Raw genomic sequence first — 15,849 nt, 5'->3', positions numbered from 1 at the left:
GAGAGAGGGAGAGAGAAAGAGAGGTTTGGACACGCAGATGAGTGGTGGTTGAAGATGACTCTACCATTTTTTCGGTGAACCCTAGTCCCCTACTGTCGCTGGGATGAAAATTGATTGTCTTCTGCGACTTCATGCTTGCCATTTACAGCAACCTTTGCTGGCCATTGCATGGAGGTAGGTGTGGCGCCAGCGGTCAACCTGGCGGGCGCCTGCGGGCTTGACAGGTGGAGCGCGATGGCCTGTCAGAGTGGTCATCCGCCCCCCACGTGTTGCTCGGCCTCTTTGGACGTTTGGAGATCTCATTGATATCAAGCAGCTCTCCACCCAAGCTTCGTCATCGGCATCCGGTCGCCCGATCAACCCGCGTCTGTTTGTGCGGCGCTGAACCATGAACAAGGGGTAGGTGTCCCGTATGTGGCTGTGGGTTTCCATTTGCCAAGACCATAGCCACAGATTGCAGCTGGCGAAGGTGCCCGAGCTGCTCGTCTGAAGCGCAGTGTCGCGCCAGACTGCACAATAGAGTGCAGCGCACGCAATGCACCGCTGTTGCGGTGGCCCTGGTGGCTGCGGAAGTCGCTCCGCCGGCGCCGCCCCGCTTCAGCCCAGCCCAACCAATCTGCACGGTCTAACAGCCTCGCCTCAAAATAATCGTTTGCATCTGCCAATGCCAATTCTGCAGGCATGCTTCCCACCCCTGGCACGACCTAGAAATTGGCAGCGATGCGCCTCATCTGTTGAACGCCGGTGAGCAGCCCCTGGTGACTGCTTTGCCTGGGCACGTTGATCCCATAGGCTAGCCACTACTGATTGCGAGCATGCCACCCGGCGCTCGCTGCAGTGATTGAGATCCCGCGCGGCTCCAAAGTCAAATACGAGCTGGACAAGAAGTCGGGTGCGCCACCAGCAAGGCATTCGCATACAGACCAGGGTTTTGTGTTCAAGTCAGACCAGGGTTTTGTGTTCAAGTCCTTCGATGTGGACGCTGAAACGTTCAAGCCATGCCTGCTGCAGGCCTGCTGTATGTGGACCGCGTGCTCTACTCCTCGGTAGTGTACCCGCACAATTATGGTGGGCCGACGATCGTTTCCTTCTGGCAGCTGTGCCTAGCACAAAATGGCGCGGCTGGTGCATGACACAGGCCACCTCAGTGCAGTCATGTTTCCCCGCTGGCAACTGCAGGGTTCATCCCGCGTACCTACTGCCCGGACCACGACCCGCTAGATGTGCTGGTGCTGATGCAGGTGGGGCATTACTGTCCTCAACCTGCAAGGATTGTCGCAGCGAAAGGGCTCACATGTTTTCCAGGGCGCCTTTTGCCAGACATACCAGTGCATCCCGTGCTCAGCGCGTATTGCATCGCATCTGCAGGAGCCGGTGGTGCCCTTTTCCTTCCTGCGCTGCCGCCCCATTGGCGTCATGCAGGTGGGTGGGCTGGGTGTGGGCTGATCCTGCACGCGATCACCATCGCCGACTTTGTTCACTATTGCGTGATGATGCCATGCATGGGTTTGATGCTCCGCTTTGCGACGTCCTACATCCTCATCCACTCCTCCAGCACACCTCCGCGCCTGCAGATGGTGGACCAGGGGGAGCAGGACGACAAGATCATTGGTGAGTTGCTGTGAGGGGTCAACAGAGGCCTGGTGGGCCAACCCCAGCCAAGTTCAGCCGCAGCCGTGCAACAAGCGCGCCTGCCTCGTTGCACACTCCCCCTCTGCCACTGCTGCCTGCAGCGGTGCACGCCGACGACCCCGAGTTCAAGGACTTTGAGGACATCAGCCAGCTGCCGCAGCACCGCCTGGCCGAGATCCGGCGGTGAGCACAGAATGTCGTCGCGCGGCTGGCGGCCAACTGTTGTATGCCATTAGAGCGCCTAGCTTGCATGCCACAGACTTGCTTTGGTTACCTTGTGTCTGTCCCTCATGTGTTGCCTGCCGCTGCTCCCCGCCCGCTTGCTGTGCAGCTTTTTCGAGGTAAGAACTGCATGTCATGCAGGGCCGCTGCTTTGTCGCAATGTTGTGTTTGAAGTTTGACCTCAACTCTTAACGGATCCACCGAAACGTTTGGACGTTGGCCATTGCAGGACTACAAGAAGGTGCGTCAAGGCGGGCATTGTGCGGGTGCTGCTTGCTAGTTGCGGCTATTTTTGAAGTGCCTGATCGGGATAGCATTGTGTTCTTGCAGAATGAGAACAAGGAGGTGGTGGTAGGTGAGGTCTGGTGCGCTGTTTAGGGGCATCATGCCTGGTTGCCTGGCTGCGGAGTTGTCGGGACTGCGGAGTTGTTGCTGCCACTACCATGCCCACGCTGCACTGCACTGCAGAGCAATTCCAGGGCTGCACGCAAGCAAAGGAAATCATCCAGCAGGCCATCGACTCGTACACCGACTTGTTTGTGCCCAAGCGACAGAGGTAGCGACAGCGGTGGCAGAAGTGACGACCGCTCCGCGCCAGTTGTTTGATAGCAATCCTGGGAGTTGCTGGCTTTTGCGTTGGCCCAGCAGAAACCTACTGCATGATGTAATGAGGAGGACACAAAATTAGGAGGGGCTTTGCTCTTTGGCGCCCGCCACCTGAACCATCAGTTTGCTGGAACAGTCCCTGAGGTTAAACGTGCGCGGGTGCGACTGATCGCCAAAGCGAGTGTTATTTGAGACAATGGTTGCCTCCCCTTCCCTGGCCATCGGCCCCACCAGACTGGCTGCCGGCAACCTGCTGGCCCCCCAGCCTACGCCGCGCGGCCTGACGGTGCGTGCGATCAACTCGCAACAGTCGATTCAGCACGATCTGGCCCACGCCAGATGCCCGCCAAAAAACCAGGAAGCTTTTCCCTGTGATCGCGTGCACAGAGAGCGCTGAACCAGCCATTATCGTTTGGTATCGCCGTATGTGTCATGTTGTGCAGGCCCGGGCGACGGCGCTGCAGGCCGGCGCGACGTCGGCACGGCGGCGGGTCAGGCACAGCCTCGCCGTTCGTGCCGTGGCAGCAGAGCCTGTGGTCACCCCACGCATCGCAGCTGATGTCAGGTGCGGGGATGGGCTTTGGGGGGACGGGTGTTGCTGAGAGGGCGTGTTGTGTGCAAATGTTGCCTGCCTCCCTTTTTACCCCACCTTGCAGCCGCCTGGTGGGAAACACGCCCATGGTCTACCTCAGTAGCCGCATCTTGGGCGACAAAGCCGCGGCCAAGGTGGCCGCCAAGCTGGAGCTGATGGAGCCGTGCTGCTCGGTCAAGGACAGGTACATTGTACATCATCTGCATCGCCGTGTGGAAAGCAGCCAGAGCGGAAGAAGAATTGGCTCTGTGACCGTTTACCCAGCACCCCTCCTGGTTTGCAGAATTGGGAGGAGCATGATAGAAGATGCCGAGGAGGCCGGCAAAATAGCGCCCGGCAAGGTGTTGCCTCAGCCCATCAGCCGCGGTCGGAATGGGACCCTGCTGTGCTCAGGTGTCAGTATGCACGCCGCAAACCCGCCAACGCTTACGCTATTTGCTGCAGACCACGCTGGTCGAGCCCACATCTGGCAACACTGGCATTGCACTGGCGTTCATTGCTGCGGCGCGTGGCTACCGGTGCGTCTGCCCGCCCAGCACAGCACAGCACAGCACAGCACACATTTCTGCAGGTCTGCACGTCTGTTCTGTGGGGGCCAGTAGCCTGTGCTGAGTTGGAAGCATGCGTGCTGTCCACCCTGCAGGCTGGTGCTGACCATGCCCGCCTCCATGTCGCTGGAGCGCCGCATCCTGCTGCGTGCCTTTGGGGCCGAGCTGGTGCTGACGGATCCCGCCAAGGGCATGAAGGGCGCGATGCAGAAGGCGGAGGAGATTGCGGGCTCGACCCCCAACAGCTACATCCTGCAGCAGTTCTCCAACCCCGCCAACCCTCGCATCCACTACGAAACCACCGGCCCGGAGGTCTGGGAGGCAACAGAGGGCAAGGTGGATATCCTGGTGGCCGGCGTGGGCACCGGCGGCACCATCACCGGCACCGGGCGGTTCCTGAAGGAGAAGAACCCCAACATGCAGGCGCGTCGGCACCCCGGGGCGGCCTGGCGACATGCTTTCTCGCCCTCTCTCCTGCCTTGTGGCGACAGCTCCGCCCATGCGCACTGCCCTGCAGATCATCGCTGTAGAGCCGGCGGAGTCGCCCGTCATCAGCGGCGGCAGTCCCGGCCCCCACAAGATCCAGGGCATCGGGGCGGGCTTCATCCCAGACAACCTGGATACCTCCCTGGTGGACGGCGTGATCAAGGTGGGTGGGGGCAGCACCCAGACTTGCCAGCCGCCTGTTTGTCATGGCTGCTGCCACTTCCTCGGTGCTCGGCGCACGCCTCTGCCTGCCCTGCGAATCCCCGGCGTACCCCCACCAGCACCCCCCGCCCTGTTGCAGGTTAGCTCCGACCAGGCGGTGGAGATGGCGCGGCGCCTGGCGCTGGAGGAGGGCCTGCTCTGCGGCATCTCGTCCGGCGCGGCGGTCGTGGCGGCGGCTGAGGTGGCCAACAGGCCAGAGAACAAGGGCAAGCTGGTCGCGGTTGTGCTGCCGTCCTTTGGCGAGCGCTACCTCTCCTCTGTCCTATTTGCTTCGCTGAGGGAGGAGGCAGAAAACATGCAGCACGAGTGAACATTTTCGTAGCGCACGACGTTGCGGGGGCCGCCAGCTTTCCGTCATTGTTCATCATCGAGAACTGCCGCACACTGCCGCTGTAACTGGACGCGATTGTTGGTTTGGTTACATGTGAGCTCTCGCTGCCTACCCCTTGCCTACCCCTGCGCCTCCAGCAGCTCTAAGGCTGCCTCCGCCTGTGCCGCACTGGCCTCTGCATCTGCCGTTGCAGCCAGCGGCCACAGCGGGCATGCTGCAAGGGCCGCCAGCTTCTGCAGCGCGGCGAGGCACTGGCGTGCGGCGGCGCCCCCCTGCTCGCTCCTAAAGTTGACCGCCAATGTGGCGGCCGCACTGGAGTAGTCCTGCATGCGGACCTCATGTAGCCAGCGGATCTGGAGCCTGAGCGCCGTGTTGTCAGCAGCATCGTCGCTGAGGAAGCGCTGCAGCTCGGCATCGAAGTTGTGCGGCTGGTCCAGCAAAAAAGCAAACCGTCCCTCCTTCAACAGCCTGCACACACCACCAGCCCACAGTCACGACCCCTTCCTTCAAGAGCCGGCACCGCGGGAGATGTGTTGCTGACCTGTCCCAAACATAAGTGGTGAGGGGCGGATCCAGCCCGTCGCCGCGCTGCTGCTGCATTTCTTCGTACAGGTTCTGAAAATCGTGGGTTACTGCGAAGGCCACTTCGTAGAGCAGCCTGTTTGAACCATGAGAAGATGCCATGCCTTGGACGCGGCGAATCAACTGCAACCCTTCGACTTGATCTGCGGGCGCATGCACTTGATCTGTGAGCGCATGCACAAGCTACTGGCCCCTGAATCTAACGCACGTGCCAATCTGGTGGCATCGTGCAGCAAGCAAGCAGCAGAGGCATGCCACTGACCTTCTTGGCTCAGTGCAAGCGCTTGCTCCAGGAGCTGCTCCAACAGCTGGTCCCTGGCGGCGGCATACTCTATGTGCAGCTGCTGGCGCTGCCGACCGATTGGAGCAGCAGTCACGGCAGCAGCGCAGGCGTTGAGCAGGCGATCTGCGAGGAGCGGAGCAGCCAGGGCAGCTTAGCTCAGGGAAGAGCGAGAGGCAAGAGAGAAGGGAGGAGAAGGGGGAGACTGACCTGTCAGCTCGAACAGTAGCAGCACGCAGGGAGAAATCTGCTGGGGCGCCTCCAGCACCAGACGCGGGTGAAGCCTGCATGTGGCGGCAGACAGCAGCAATGAGAATTGAAAGCCCAAGTCATTACAGATGGCCTACGGCCTTTGATACTCACCGGCAGCAGGCCTCGGCGAGCATCTGTAAACCAGCTCGCACGTCTTTCCCAGCTGTCCACTCTGGTTCATCGAGGCCCGCCACCGCAACGTTGATTGCCAGCCCATACCACTGCTGCTGATGCGCCCGTTGCTGCATGGCCCCACCGAGCGCCACCTGCACCGTACACAATGCAATGGCATGTCGATTGCCTGCCTAGAAGCTGCAAGCCCGAATCTAAAGTGCCAGCTGCGCACACAACACGTGCCGGCAAACCAAACAGCCTTGCCTGCACCCCCTTGCTCAGCTGCGCCACAGCATCGAAGTCGACGGATGCTTGCCCAGGGTTCCTCCCCGCATTCGCTGCCACTGCTGCCACCTGCTTGAAGAACTGAGCCACCGTGGAGGTTGGCAGGGCATAGAAGACCTCCTCGGGCGCCCGATCACCGCTACCTGCCACGGCTTCCGCGCAGGCCTGGCCAGCAGCCACCACCACCTCGTGCAGCGGGCAAGGCCCCGCCTGCTGCTCCTGCTGCTTGCTCTCCAGCTCTCGCACATCCATCAGCGCCTGCAGACGCTGTCCATCCTCAAACAAGCACCTGCGGCGGTTGGGAGTGGCCCGGCCGCGCAGGTGTGAGCTGGCGCGCCACAGGCGTTGCGCTACGATGGGCCAACGACCGACCGCCACACCTGAGCACGCTAGCATGCAGCTTTGGGAAGATGCCCGCGTCGCTGAGGAGCTGAAGCAGCAGGTTTGCCTGCGTCAGCTTTTCCGCCAGCTGGACGCTGACTGTAAGGAACAGGAGGAAGGAATGAAGAACAGGTGGTAAACACCATCTGGATGGTTGCCATGTTGCCACCCGTGCGTGGGGTGGCGGGTGGCAGGAGGCAACGGCGGCCCCAGGCGGGCACCTGGCTCTCGCGCATTCAGCTTTGGCAGGGCATCCAGGATGTGGCCGTTCCAGCGTGCGATAGCATTATCGCGACCTGTTCCACGGAAGGCATCTAATCTGCAGTGGAACACAATGTTTGTGTGTGTTGGCGAGCGGCCGCACCGGCGGGCGGCGGCAGCCCCGTCGGTGCGGCGGCAATCAGCGAGCTTACTCTGCCAGCCGGGTTGCGAGGGTAGGGGTCGAGAGGTGGCCCTGGCACGCTGCGGCCAGAACGCTGCCGACCGTGCATGACTGGGGGTGCTGCATAAGGAGCTGGAGGGTGGTACAGTGCCTTCAATGCTGTGTGAGTCCTGCGCACAACCAAAGATGTCGCGACCACGCTCTTTGGGCTCATAAATTAAAGTACGAAGTGTATGCAGTACAGAGCTGTCCCGTCTCAAATTTCCCAGGTGCTCAAAACCCTCAGGGTGCCAGCTGCGGGGCGGCAGGCGGCGGAAGGGCTATCGAAGTGCGCTGGTGGCGTGCTGCAGCCCCATCGCCCCTCGCTGCCTCCCCTGTGCCTCGAGTGGGATCCTCGGCCATGCACGCGGTGATAGGGAGATGATAGGATCAAGGAGCGAGAGATAGGTTCTTGCCGAAATTGAGGGAAGCAGTACGAAGGTACACGCAGTACGCGGTACAGTACAGAGCGCTCCACGACAGCTGCGCCCTCTCCTCCTCCTCTGTTCTCCTGAGTCTACTTACATTGTCGTCCTCACCTTCTGCACGCTTTCAGCACTCTTCTTGCAGCCTGCACGACGCGGCAGACTCTGGGCCATGTATGTCGTGAAGAGAAGCGGGGTCCTCGCCCCGGTATCATTCGATAAAATTACTGCACGCATCTCCAAGCTATCATACGGCCTAAACCCCGACTTCTGCGATCCGGTGAGAGTGGCAGCTGGCCGAGGACTGTCTCTGCGGCCTCTCCCCCCTGCCAATCGCACCATGCCCAGCCTGGCCGCTCCTTTCATGGGGCGGGGCAGCAATGCCGAGCGCCTGGGCGGGCCGGCTGGCACGCAGGTTTAAACATGCACGGCCCTCCCGGCGGTTCTGTTGCTGCCTGCAGGTGCTGGTGGCCCAGAAGGTCACCACCGGCGTCTACAAGGGCGTCACCACCTCGGAGCTCGACGAGCTGGCGGCCGAGACCGCGGCTTCGCTCACCGCCACGCACCCCGACTATGCGCTGGTAAGGGGCCGCGGCGATGCGGGTGATGGCGGCAGCAGGGACAGCTCGCTGGCGATTGCCGCCGCGCCGCCGCCCACGCCGCTGCTTCTTGCCCCGCTGCAGCTCGCTGCCCGCATCGCCGTTTCCAACCTGCACAAGAACACTCTGAAGAGCTTCAGTGAAACGTAAGGGCGGCCAGCTGCCAGTGTGGGGCCTCCGACCGTGCCGCACTGCAGGCGGCGGCGCGCTTCCCAGCGCCTTGCATGTGCTGCGGCTGGACCCGCCCTTGCCAACCGCAAACGTTGCCTGCCTCTGCTGCCTGCCCCTGCGGATTGACCTTTTCGCAGCGTCAAGCTCATGTTCAGCCATGTCAACCCCAAGAACGGCGAGAAGGCGCCGCTGATAGACGAGAAGGTGTATGAAATCATCATGGAGGTGCGCACAAGCCCCCCCCCGGGCCGAGTCTCTGCTACTGTTCCAGGAGCACGGCTCGTTGATGATTTGCGCCGTCATTTGGGCAGGCGTGCCTCCCGCAGCTGCGAGCGGCATGTGATGACGTCGCAGCGCTGCGCCCCTTGCCCTGCAGCACGCGGAGCGGCTGGACAGCGAGATTGTGTATGACCGCGACTTCGACTACGACTACTTTGGCTTCAAGGTGGGCTCCATTGCTTTAGCAGAATTGTGTAGCCAGGCAGCCTTTGCAGACCTGACGGCGCGGCGCCCGCCGCGAGCTCGGCACCGACCTGCTGGCGCCTTATCCCTGCCTGCCCCCCGCCTGCCTGCCCGCCCCCCCGCACAGACGCTGGAGCGCTCCTACATGCTGCGCGTGAACGGCAGGGTGGTGGAGCGGCCGCAGCACATGCTGATGCGCGTGGCGGTGGGCATCCACCTGGAGGATGTGGACGCGGGTGCGCTGGGGGCTGGCGTGGCGTGCGTGCTTCCAGCAGCATGCCTGTTTCACACGCGCGCACCCAGGGCCGCCGCTGACATGCCCCTCCCGGCCGCCCCCCTGTGCTCCTCGCAGCGGTGGAGACCTACCACCTTCTGTCGCAGCGCTGGTTCACCCACGCCTCGCCTACGCTGTTCAATGCCGGCACGCCGCGCCCGCAGCTGTCATCCTGCTTCCTGGTCTGCATGAAGAACGACTCGATCGAGGGTGCGCACCCGCCCGCCCCGCCCGGCCGGCTGGCTGGCTGCTCTCCAATGCTGGGTTGCCGCGCTGCGCCTGCTGGCGGTGCCCCTCGCCACGGCTGCCGCGTGTGCCGCGCTGTGCTGCCGCAGGCATCTACGACACGCTCAAGGAGTGCGCCAGCATCTCCAAGTCCGCCGGCGGCATCGGCCTGTCCATGCACAACATCCGCGCCACCGGCTCCTACATCCGCGGCACCAACGGCACCAGCAACGGCATCGTGCCCATGCTGCGGGTCTTCAACGACACCGGTGAGCCAAACCACGGGCAGGCACAGCAGGCGCACCCGCTCGGCGCTTCACACCGCCGGCTCCCCTGCCCGTGCCCCTCACCCGGCAAGGGCATGCCGCCGCCCTGGATCCACGCCGAGCCGCGCCGTGGCCCCCCCGCTTCCTGCAGCGCGCTATGTGGACCAGGGCGGCGGCAAGCGCAAGGGCGCCTTTGCCATGTACTGCGAGCCCTGGCACGCCGACATCTTCGACTGGCTGTGAGTGCCGCGCCGCGTCGTTGCGCTGCCCCGCGCTGGTCGCCGGCAAGGGCTATTCCTCCCGTGCGCCTGCCAGCCCGGGCCACCGGTGGACTTAGCGGGGCGTGCTTGTGCGTCGGCGCGGCGTGCAGGGACCTGCGCAAGAACCATGGCAAGGAGGAGGCGCGCGCCCGCGACCTGTTCTACGCCCTCTGGATCCCCGACCTCTTCATGCACCGCGTGGAGGTGCGCGCCGGCGCACTGCTGCTCCACTCGTCAGCCGGACGACCAGCCCGGCTGCTGTGCTATGAGTGCCTCTGGCAGATGCCAGCAGGAGGTACCTCTTCTGCCGGGCTGCCGTGCACGCTGGCATCCACCCACCGACCCCACCCCTCGCCCGCTGCGTCGCCGCTGCCCGCAGGCCAACGGCGAGTGGAGCCTGTTCTGCCCCAACGAGTCCCCCGGCCTGGCCGACTGCTGGGGCGAGGAGTTTGAGGCGCTCTACTCGCGGTACGAGCGCGAGGGGCGCGCCCGCAAGGTCATCAAGGCGCAGCAGCTGTGGTTTGCCATCCTGGAGGCGCAGGTGGAGACGGGCAACCCGTTCATGCTGTACAAGGACTCCGCCAACCGCAAGTCCAACCAGCAGAACCTGGGCACCATCAAGTCGTCCAACCTGTGCACCGGTGGGGCGACGGCGCCGGCTGGCGACCCGCACGGGCGCCAGCGTCGTGTTTTTTAATGATTCGACGGGCCTGCCGCCGCTGCACGCGCTGCCGCTGCCCCTGCTCACTGCGCCCTCCGCCTCCCACCCTGCCCCCCGCCTGTGGCAGAAATCATCGAGTACAGCTCCCCCGAGGAGACGGCGGTGTGCAACCTGGCGTCCGTGGCGCTGCCGCGCTTTGTGCGCGAGAAGGAGCCCAGCGGGCGGGAGGGCAAGAAGCTGGTGGGCAGCCTGGACGCGGAGGGCAGGTGCGGTCCTGAGTGGCACGGCCGCCGCGCATGCCTGCGTCGCCTGGGGTGGCTCGAGGGCGTGATGCGCGGCTTCGTGCCTGCCGGCATCTGCCTGCCGCCATCTGCCTGTTCCGTCGCGCCCCTCCCCTCCACCCATTCCATCGTCCCCTGGCCGCTCACTCGCCCGCCCCCCGCAGGTACTTCGACTTTGACAAGCTGGCGGAGGTGACGGCGGTGGCGACGCGCAACCTGAACAAGATCATCGACGTCAACTACTACCCGGTGGAGACCGCCCGCCGCTCCAACATGCGCCACCGCCCCATCGGCCTGGGCGTGCAGGTCGGCTGCCGCTGGGCCGGGGGACGGCTGGGCCGCGGCCTGACGGCGCCGGGCAGCCCTGCCCGCCAGCCCGGCACGCGCATGCAGCGCGAGCGGGAGCTGACGTGATGCCTTTGTGCTCCCTTTGTGCCTGCCCTGCCCCCGCCTGCGCAGGGCCTGGCCGACACGTTCCTGCTGCTGGGCCTGCCCTTTGACTCGCCCGAGGCTGCGGAGCTCAACCGCCAGATCTTCGAGACCATCTACTTTGCCGCGCTGCGCACCTCCATGCAGCTGTCCAAGGCAGAGGGTGGGTGAAGCAGCCAACGCTGGGGGGCGCCAGGGGCCGCGGCCGGGCAACAGCGGGGTGACAATCGTTTTGCGGGGAACGTGGTTGCCGACAGCCGCCTCCCTGCCGCTGCCCGCCCCCGCACAGGCCCCTACAGCACGTACGAGGGCAGCCCCGTGAGCAAGGGCATCCTGCAGCCCGACATGTGGGGCGTCAAGCCCTCCGACCGCTGGGACTGGGACGGCCTGCGCCGCGATATCGCGCAGGTGAGCGGCCCCCTCAGGAGGGGGAAGTGGGGAAACGCGGGAATGATGTGCGCAGAGAGCTGCTGGTACTGTTGGCTCCTGCACCCGCGGGCCGGCTGGCTGTCTGTGGCTGCCATCCCCACGTGCCGCCCCCTGCCGCCTGCCCATGGCTTGCGCAGAACGGTGTGCGCAACTCGCTGCTGGTGGCACCCATGCCCACCGCCAGCACCAGCCAGATCCTGGGCAACAACGAGTGCTTCGAGCCATACACCTCCAACATCTATGTCCGTCGCGTGCTGTCTGGTGGGTTGGCGCCGCCGGCTCGACACGGTCGTGTAAACTCCCCGACCCCCAGGCTATTCCCTCTGCACCTTTCCTGGCTCCCTTCTCTGGCCTCCCTCATCCTCACGTGCCCCTGTGCTGCAGGTGAGTTTGTTGTGGTGAACCAGCACTTGCTGCACGACCTGACTCGCCTGGGCCTGTGGGACACCGACGTGAAGAACGAGATTGTGGCCGCCAGCGGCAGCGTGGCGGTGAGGTGGCCGCTTGCTCTGAGATGACTGTTGAGCATTGGACCCTTTGCCCAGCGGAACGCGCAGCTGCAGGCCCTGTCTGTTTGCTGCCTGACCCCCTCCCCCCCCACCCTCCCACCTCCGCCAGGACTTGGACATCCCCAACAACCTCAAGGAGCTTTACAAGACGGTGTGGGAGATCAAGCAGCGTGTGCTGGTGGACATGGCGGCAGGTGTGTGCCGGGCGTGGCCTCTCCCAGGGGCAGGGCCTGGCGCGCCCGCGTGCCGGCCCTGCTGAGCCTGCCGCGCCCAACCCCGGCCTGCAGACCGCGGCGCGTTCATTGACCAGAGCCAGTCCTTCAATGTGCACATGAGCGACCCCAACTTTGGCAAGCTCACCTCCCTGCACTTCTACGCCTGGAAGAAGGGGCTGAAGACGGGTGGGTTTGGCATGGGTTTGGGTGCTGCGGGGCCAGGTTTGGAGGCCAGTTTGTTGGAGCCCAGTCCCCTCTTCGCGATCCCCAACCCGAATCGAACCTGCAGGGATGTACTACCTCAGAAGCAGGGCCGCTGCGGACGCCATCAAGTTCACGGTGGACCAGCAGGCCCTGCAGCGCCGGAAGAGCGAGCGGCTGGCCAAGGAGAACAAGGCGACGTCAGACGTGGTGGATGCGGCAGCCAAGCCCAAGAAGGTGGTGGCAGATTTGGATGAGGAGCTGGAGCGCGAACGGCAGATGGCCGCCATGGTCTGCTCGCTGGAGAACAAGGACGCCTGCGTGATGTGCTCTGGCTGATGGCGATGCCGGCCAGGGCGCTCAGGCGCCCGCGCCTATCCCGCTAGCCAGTCCCGTCCAGATGTCAACTGTCACGCATATGTACTGTACCACTCCCCTGACTGCGCATTTAAAACCCATTCACCCCTGCAAACCTTCCTGACTCTGCAAACCTTCTCTGGTTAATAGCATGTACAACAAACGGAATGGAGAGGAGGGGAGCTCTGGGTGTACAGCTGGGCACGCCAGGTTTTGGTTTCAAGAGGATGGCCCAGATCATCGGGGCCTGATTACCTACTGATTATCCACGATGCCTCCTCGCTCCAGGCCGATGTCTGCAAACGCCCAGGGCAGCAATGGGGCAGGGCGCTTGCTTCACAACGTGGCCCGCGTTCGGCCCGGCCAGGCGCTGGTGGCCTGCGTGTGCATGTTGGCCCTGTTTGCTGGAATTCTGCAAATGAGCTCCAGGGACTCTTCTGAGCGCGTGGAGCTGGTGCTGTCGGGCGGAGCGTGAGCCCCTGCTGCTGCTGCTGCGCTGCACACGCCAACCATCTGCTCTGCTGTGGACCCAGACCGCTGCGCTGCGCCCGCCCCACGCCGCCTGGGCTCCGGCCCCGCTCCCGCCCAACCACGCCAACCGCCACAGTGCGGCCCGCCACCACATGACGAAAGACTCGAGTGCCGGCCCAAACCCAACTCCTTGCCACCTCCTCTTGCCGCTTCCGTCGTTCTATGCCACAGGGAGCGCGACCTCATGGCGCAGCAGCTGCACCGCCCCAAGCTGGAGCTCAGCGTTGCACAGCACCTGGGCCAATCAAACAAGCCGCGGCGGCCGCTGCCACATGACCTGGGCGGGCAGCCCTGGAAGCCGCAGCAGCTCGCAGCGCAAGTGCCCAAAATTGCTTTTGTGGTCACCACCAGCGACTCGCTGCAGCAAATCCGCATCTGGATCAGCTACCACAAGGCGCTCGGGGTGACGACCTTTTACATCTTTGCCGATGGGCAGGTGCGAGGCTGCTCCTGCCTCGACTCCTGCCTGCCTGCTTGGGTTGGCAGAGCTGTGGCGGCACGGTGGCCATCTGCTGCTGGCCACCTGGGGTGCACTCGGAGAATGAGCAACATGCTCTGCTCATTGTCATCTCGCTTGGGCCTTGGCATCTGCAGGCGGCGCGCGCCGACAACGTCGCCGCGCTGCGGGCGTTGCCAGGCGTCACGGTTGTGCTGCGTGATGCTGAGCTGCGGCGGCGGCATGAGAACAGCAGGTATACCGGCTATGGAAGCCCGTGCGAGTTGCAGGTCGCAGGACGCAAGGATTCTCATGCATGCTGCTGCACTTCCTGCAGGATTTGGAAGGAGTCGTGGCTGTCGGCCTTCTTCCACAAGCCTTGCAACCATGAGCTGTTTGTCCTGCAGAGCCTTAACATGGAGGGTGGGTGTCTGCATTGCCGTGGCAAGTGATTCCACGCTTGCGCAGCCTTGGCGTTCCTGCAACCAGTGCTGCATGCCCTTTGTCCTTTGCAGTTGGCATTGAGATGGCTCTGAAAGATGGGATTGACTGGCTACTGCATGTGGACACAGACGAGCTTATCTATCCCTCCGGCTCGCCAGCATACTCTCTTCAGGTGCACTCATTCGAGAGCGGGGGTGCCACTTGTGCGTTCTGCAGTTGCTCCACCCTGCAATGCGCAAGGTTCAATGGTGGTGTGTCTCGCTGGGCCTGCATGCAGGAGGTGCTGGGCCAGGTGCCAGCAGATGTGGACACGCTGGTGTTCCCCAATTATGAAAGCCTGCCGGAGCGGGATGATGTGGTGGACCCGTTCCTAGAGGTGACAATGTTCAAGAAGAATTATGCGCACGTGGTGTCAGGTGCGGTGGCATGTTGACCAACTGTTGCTGGCAACTTGAAAGTTGCGGGGGCTCTGCGCTGGAGTCTCTTTGGTCGAATGAAGAAAATGATTGATTCGAAGCAATCAATTTGCTACAGACTTGTACTTCAAGTCCTATGGCGTGGTAGCTCGCGGCAACCCCAACTATTTCATCACGTATGGCAACGGAAAGTCAGGTGGGGACCAAGCCAGGACTCCTTTCAATTCCACGGGCAACAACGCACATCCACTCCTCACATCCATAGGACCCCCCCCCACACACACACACACACACCTCCCGCTTGTGCAGCGGCGCGTGTTCAGCATGGCATGCGCCCCAATGGCGCACACCGGTGGCACTCGTATGTCAAGACACCCAAGTGAGTGCGCAAGAGGGTGGGGCTTACACAGGCTGGGCACCAATATTGAATCAGTTGCAAACAGCTACTAGAACGCGCCCACCACCCCCAAGCACTCACTGGCTCAAACCACTAATTCCTGCATTGGTCCCAGCTGAGCCTCTGGGCAAATCAGCGTGCTTATGTGATTCTCTCTTTTGGTATGCAGGGAGTGGAGCAGTGACCAGGCGGCTGTGTTGCACTTCACGTACAACAGGTTCAGGTACGGCGATGGGTGTAGCAATGCAAGTACTGCTACCGCCAACCCATGGAGGAGTTGCCACTGTCAAAGCTGCTGTTGCAACTGCTTCATGGTGGCATCGTACTCTGCTCTCAAAGTACTGTCAGCGCCCGCTTGCAGTGATCTAAAATCTCGTCGCGACCGCTGCGACTGCGCGCCAACGGAGGAGGATGCCAAGCGCTGCTTCATCCTTCCATTTGACAGGTGCGTCGGAAGTCACTGCCAGGGCTGTCTGTCATTGCATATGCATGACGGCAAGGCTATTTTTGCACGTCGAGCTTGTGTGCCACGTAGGTGCAATATGTGCGGGCCTGCAGGATGGCTTTCCTGGAGGCATCACTGAAAAACGACACAGAGCTGATGGATTGGTTCCGGTGCGGTTGGTTGGCTGCAGGGCCAGCATTGCCCGTTTCTCACTTGATGTTGTAGTTGCTGCAGTTGCATTTCTGCCGGTTCATCGGTCGCTTCCATTGAGGTTTCCTTGTTGTTTTGCAGGCAGCGCCTGGTTTGGAGTGATCCTGCTGTAGTGAACGACTTGCTGAAGAAGGGCCTGTTTACTCGCATCTACGAACCACAGGTGATCTGCTTGATATGTGATGTGGGCTCTCTGTGAATGGCTTGCAAGCAGCTGTTGGCAACACAAAAAAACACTTGTATTATTTGTGA

The 15,849-nt window shown here is 62.8% G+C and overlaps 5 protein-coding genes across 5 annotated transcripts; 4 read left to right on the top strand and 1 right to left on the bottom strand.

The window, feature by feature from the left end:
• The first annotated feature begins 340 nt into the window (after nucleotides 1-340).
• Nucleotides 341-2,538, top strand: CHLNCDRAFT_32962 (hypothetical protein). The gene is made up of 12 exons (XM_005843907.1): nucleotides 341-399; nucleotides 680-744; nucleotides 839-892; nucleotides 1,012-1,068; nucleotides 1,180-1,241; nucleotides 1,369-1,422; nucleotides 1,575-1,611; nucleotides 1,734-1,815; nucleotides 1,964-1,973; nucleotides 2,084-2,095; nucleotides 2,185-2,209; nucleotides 2,323-2,538. The coding sequence occupies exons 1-12, from the start codon at nucleotides 389-391 to the stop codon at nucleotides 2,412-2,414; spliced, it is 561 nt and encodes a 186-aa protein (XP_005843969.1). The 5' UTR covers nucleotides 341-388; the 3' UTR covers nucleotides 2,415-2,538.
• A 543-nt stretch (nucleotides 2,539-3,081) lies between these two features.
• CHLNCDRAFT_27694 (hypothetical protein) lies at nucleotides 3,082-4,618 on the top strand (the record flags this gene model as incomplete). The annotated part of the gene is made up of 6 exons (XM_005843906.1): nucleotides 3,082-3,236; nucleotides 3,336-3,393; nucleotides 3,497-3,570; nucleotides 3,696-4,027; nucleotides 4,092-4,249; nucleotides 4,388-4,618. The coding sequence occupies 6 exons, from the start codon at nucleotides 3,082-3,084 to the stop codon at nucleotides 4,616-4,618; spliced, it is 1,008 nt and encodes a 335-aa protein (XP_005843968.1).
• A 332-nt stretch (nucleotides 4,619-4,950) lies between these two features.
• Nucleotides 4,951-7,324, bottom strand: CHLNCDRAFT_59133 (expressed protein; the record flags this gene model as incomplete). Its single annotated transcript, XM_005843841.1, has 10 exons — nucleotides 7,290-7,324; nucleotides 6,947-7,085; nucleotides 6,755-6,852; nucleotides 6,533-6,632; nucleotides 6,138-6,441; nucleotides 5,865-6,025; nucleotides 5,712-5,785; nucleotides 5,484-5,627; nucleotides 5,181-5,364; nucleotides 4,951-5,107 (listed from the first exon to the last, which is right to left on the bottom strand). Coding segments are annotated over exons 2-10 (1,317 nt in total), but the record flags the coding sequence as incomplete, so codon positions are not given.
• Nucleotides 7,325-7,551: 227 nt separating this feature from the next.
• Nucleotides 7,552-12,864, top strand: CHLNCDRAFT_32953 (hypothetical protein; the record flags this gene model as incomplete). Its single annotated transcript, XM_005843905.1, has 21 exons — nucleotides 7,552-7,659; nucleotides 7,841-7,960; nucleotides 8,063-8,124; nucleotides 8,287-8,374; nucleotides 8,526-8,594; nucleotides 8,739-8,847; nucleotides 8,964-9,095; nucleotides 9,221-9,379; nucleotides 9,528-9,615; nucleotides 9,747-9,840; nucleotides 10,016-10,277; nucleotides 10,425-10,563; nucleotides 10,743-10,884; nucleotides 11,038-11,170; nucleotides 11,297-11,415; nucleotides 11,574-11,697; nucleotides 11,821-11,927; nucleotides 12,055-12,139; nucleotides 12,233-12,346; nucleotides 12,450-12,568; nucleotides 12,641-12,864. 21 exons carry the CDS (start codon nucleotides 7,552-7,554, stop codon nucleotides 12,698-12,700), a joined length of 2,433 nt encoding a protein of 810 aa, XP_005843967.1. The 3' UTR covers nucleotides 12,701-12,864.
• A 707-nt stretch (nucleotides 12,865-13,571) lies between these two features.
• On the top strand, nucleotides 13,572-15,766 carry CHLNCDRAFT_7951 (hypothetical protein; the record flags this gene model as incomplete). Its single annotated transcript, XM_005843904.1, has 11 exons — nucleotides 13,572-13,685; nucleotides 13,844-13,941; nucleotides 14,023-14,108; nucleotides 14,201-14,301; nucleotides 14,407-14,545; nucleotides 14,664-14,741; nucleotides 14,855-14,924; nucleotides 15,112-15,165; nucleotides 15,304-15,387; nucleotides 15,501-15,557; nucleotides 15,679-15,766. Coding segments are annotated over 11 exons (969 nt in total), but the record flags the coding sequence as incomplete, so codon positions are not given.
• Between the last annotated feature and the right edge of the window lie 83 nt (nucleotides 15,767-15,849).

The sequence above is a fragment of the Chlorella variabilis genome, assembly GCF_000147415.1.
Source record: "Chlorella variabilis unplaced genomic scaffold CHLNCscaffold_26, whole genome shotgun sequence".
Classification (NCBI taxonomy): Eukaryota; Viridiplantae; Chlorophyta; class Trebouxiophyceae; order Chlorellales; family Chlorellaceae; genus Chlorella; species Chlorella variabilis.
The sequence above is the reverse complement of the archived record's forward strand: the minus strand, read 5'-3'. Positions and strand labels throughout refer to the sequence as shown.

What these genes read in the sequence shown, in the direction of transcription:
- CHLNCDRAFT_32962 (XM_005843907.1), top strand. An exon ending in GCAGGACGACAAGATCATTG is followed by an intron (nt 1,612 to 1,733) that starts GTGAGTTGCTGT and finishes TGCTGCCTGCAG; the next exon opens with CGGTGCACGCCGACGACCCC. An exon ending in GAACAAGGAGGTGGTGGTAG is followed by an intron (nt 2,210 to 2,322) that starts GTGAGGTCTGGT and finishes ACTGCACTGCAG; the next exon opens with AGCAATTCCAGGGCTGCACG.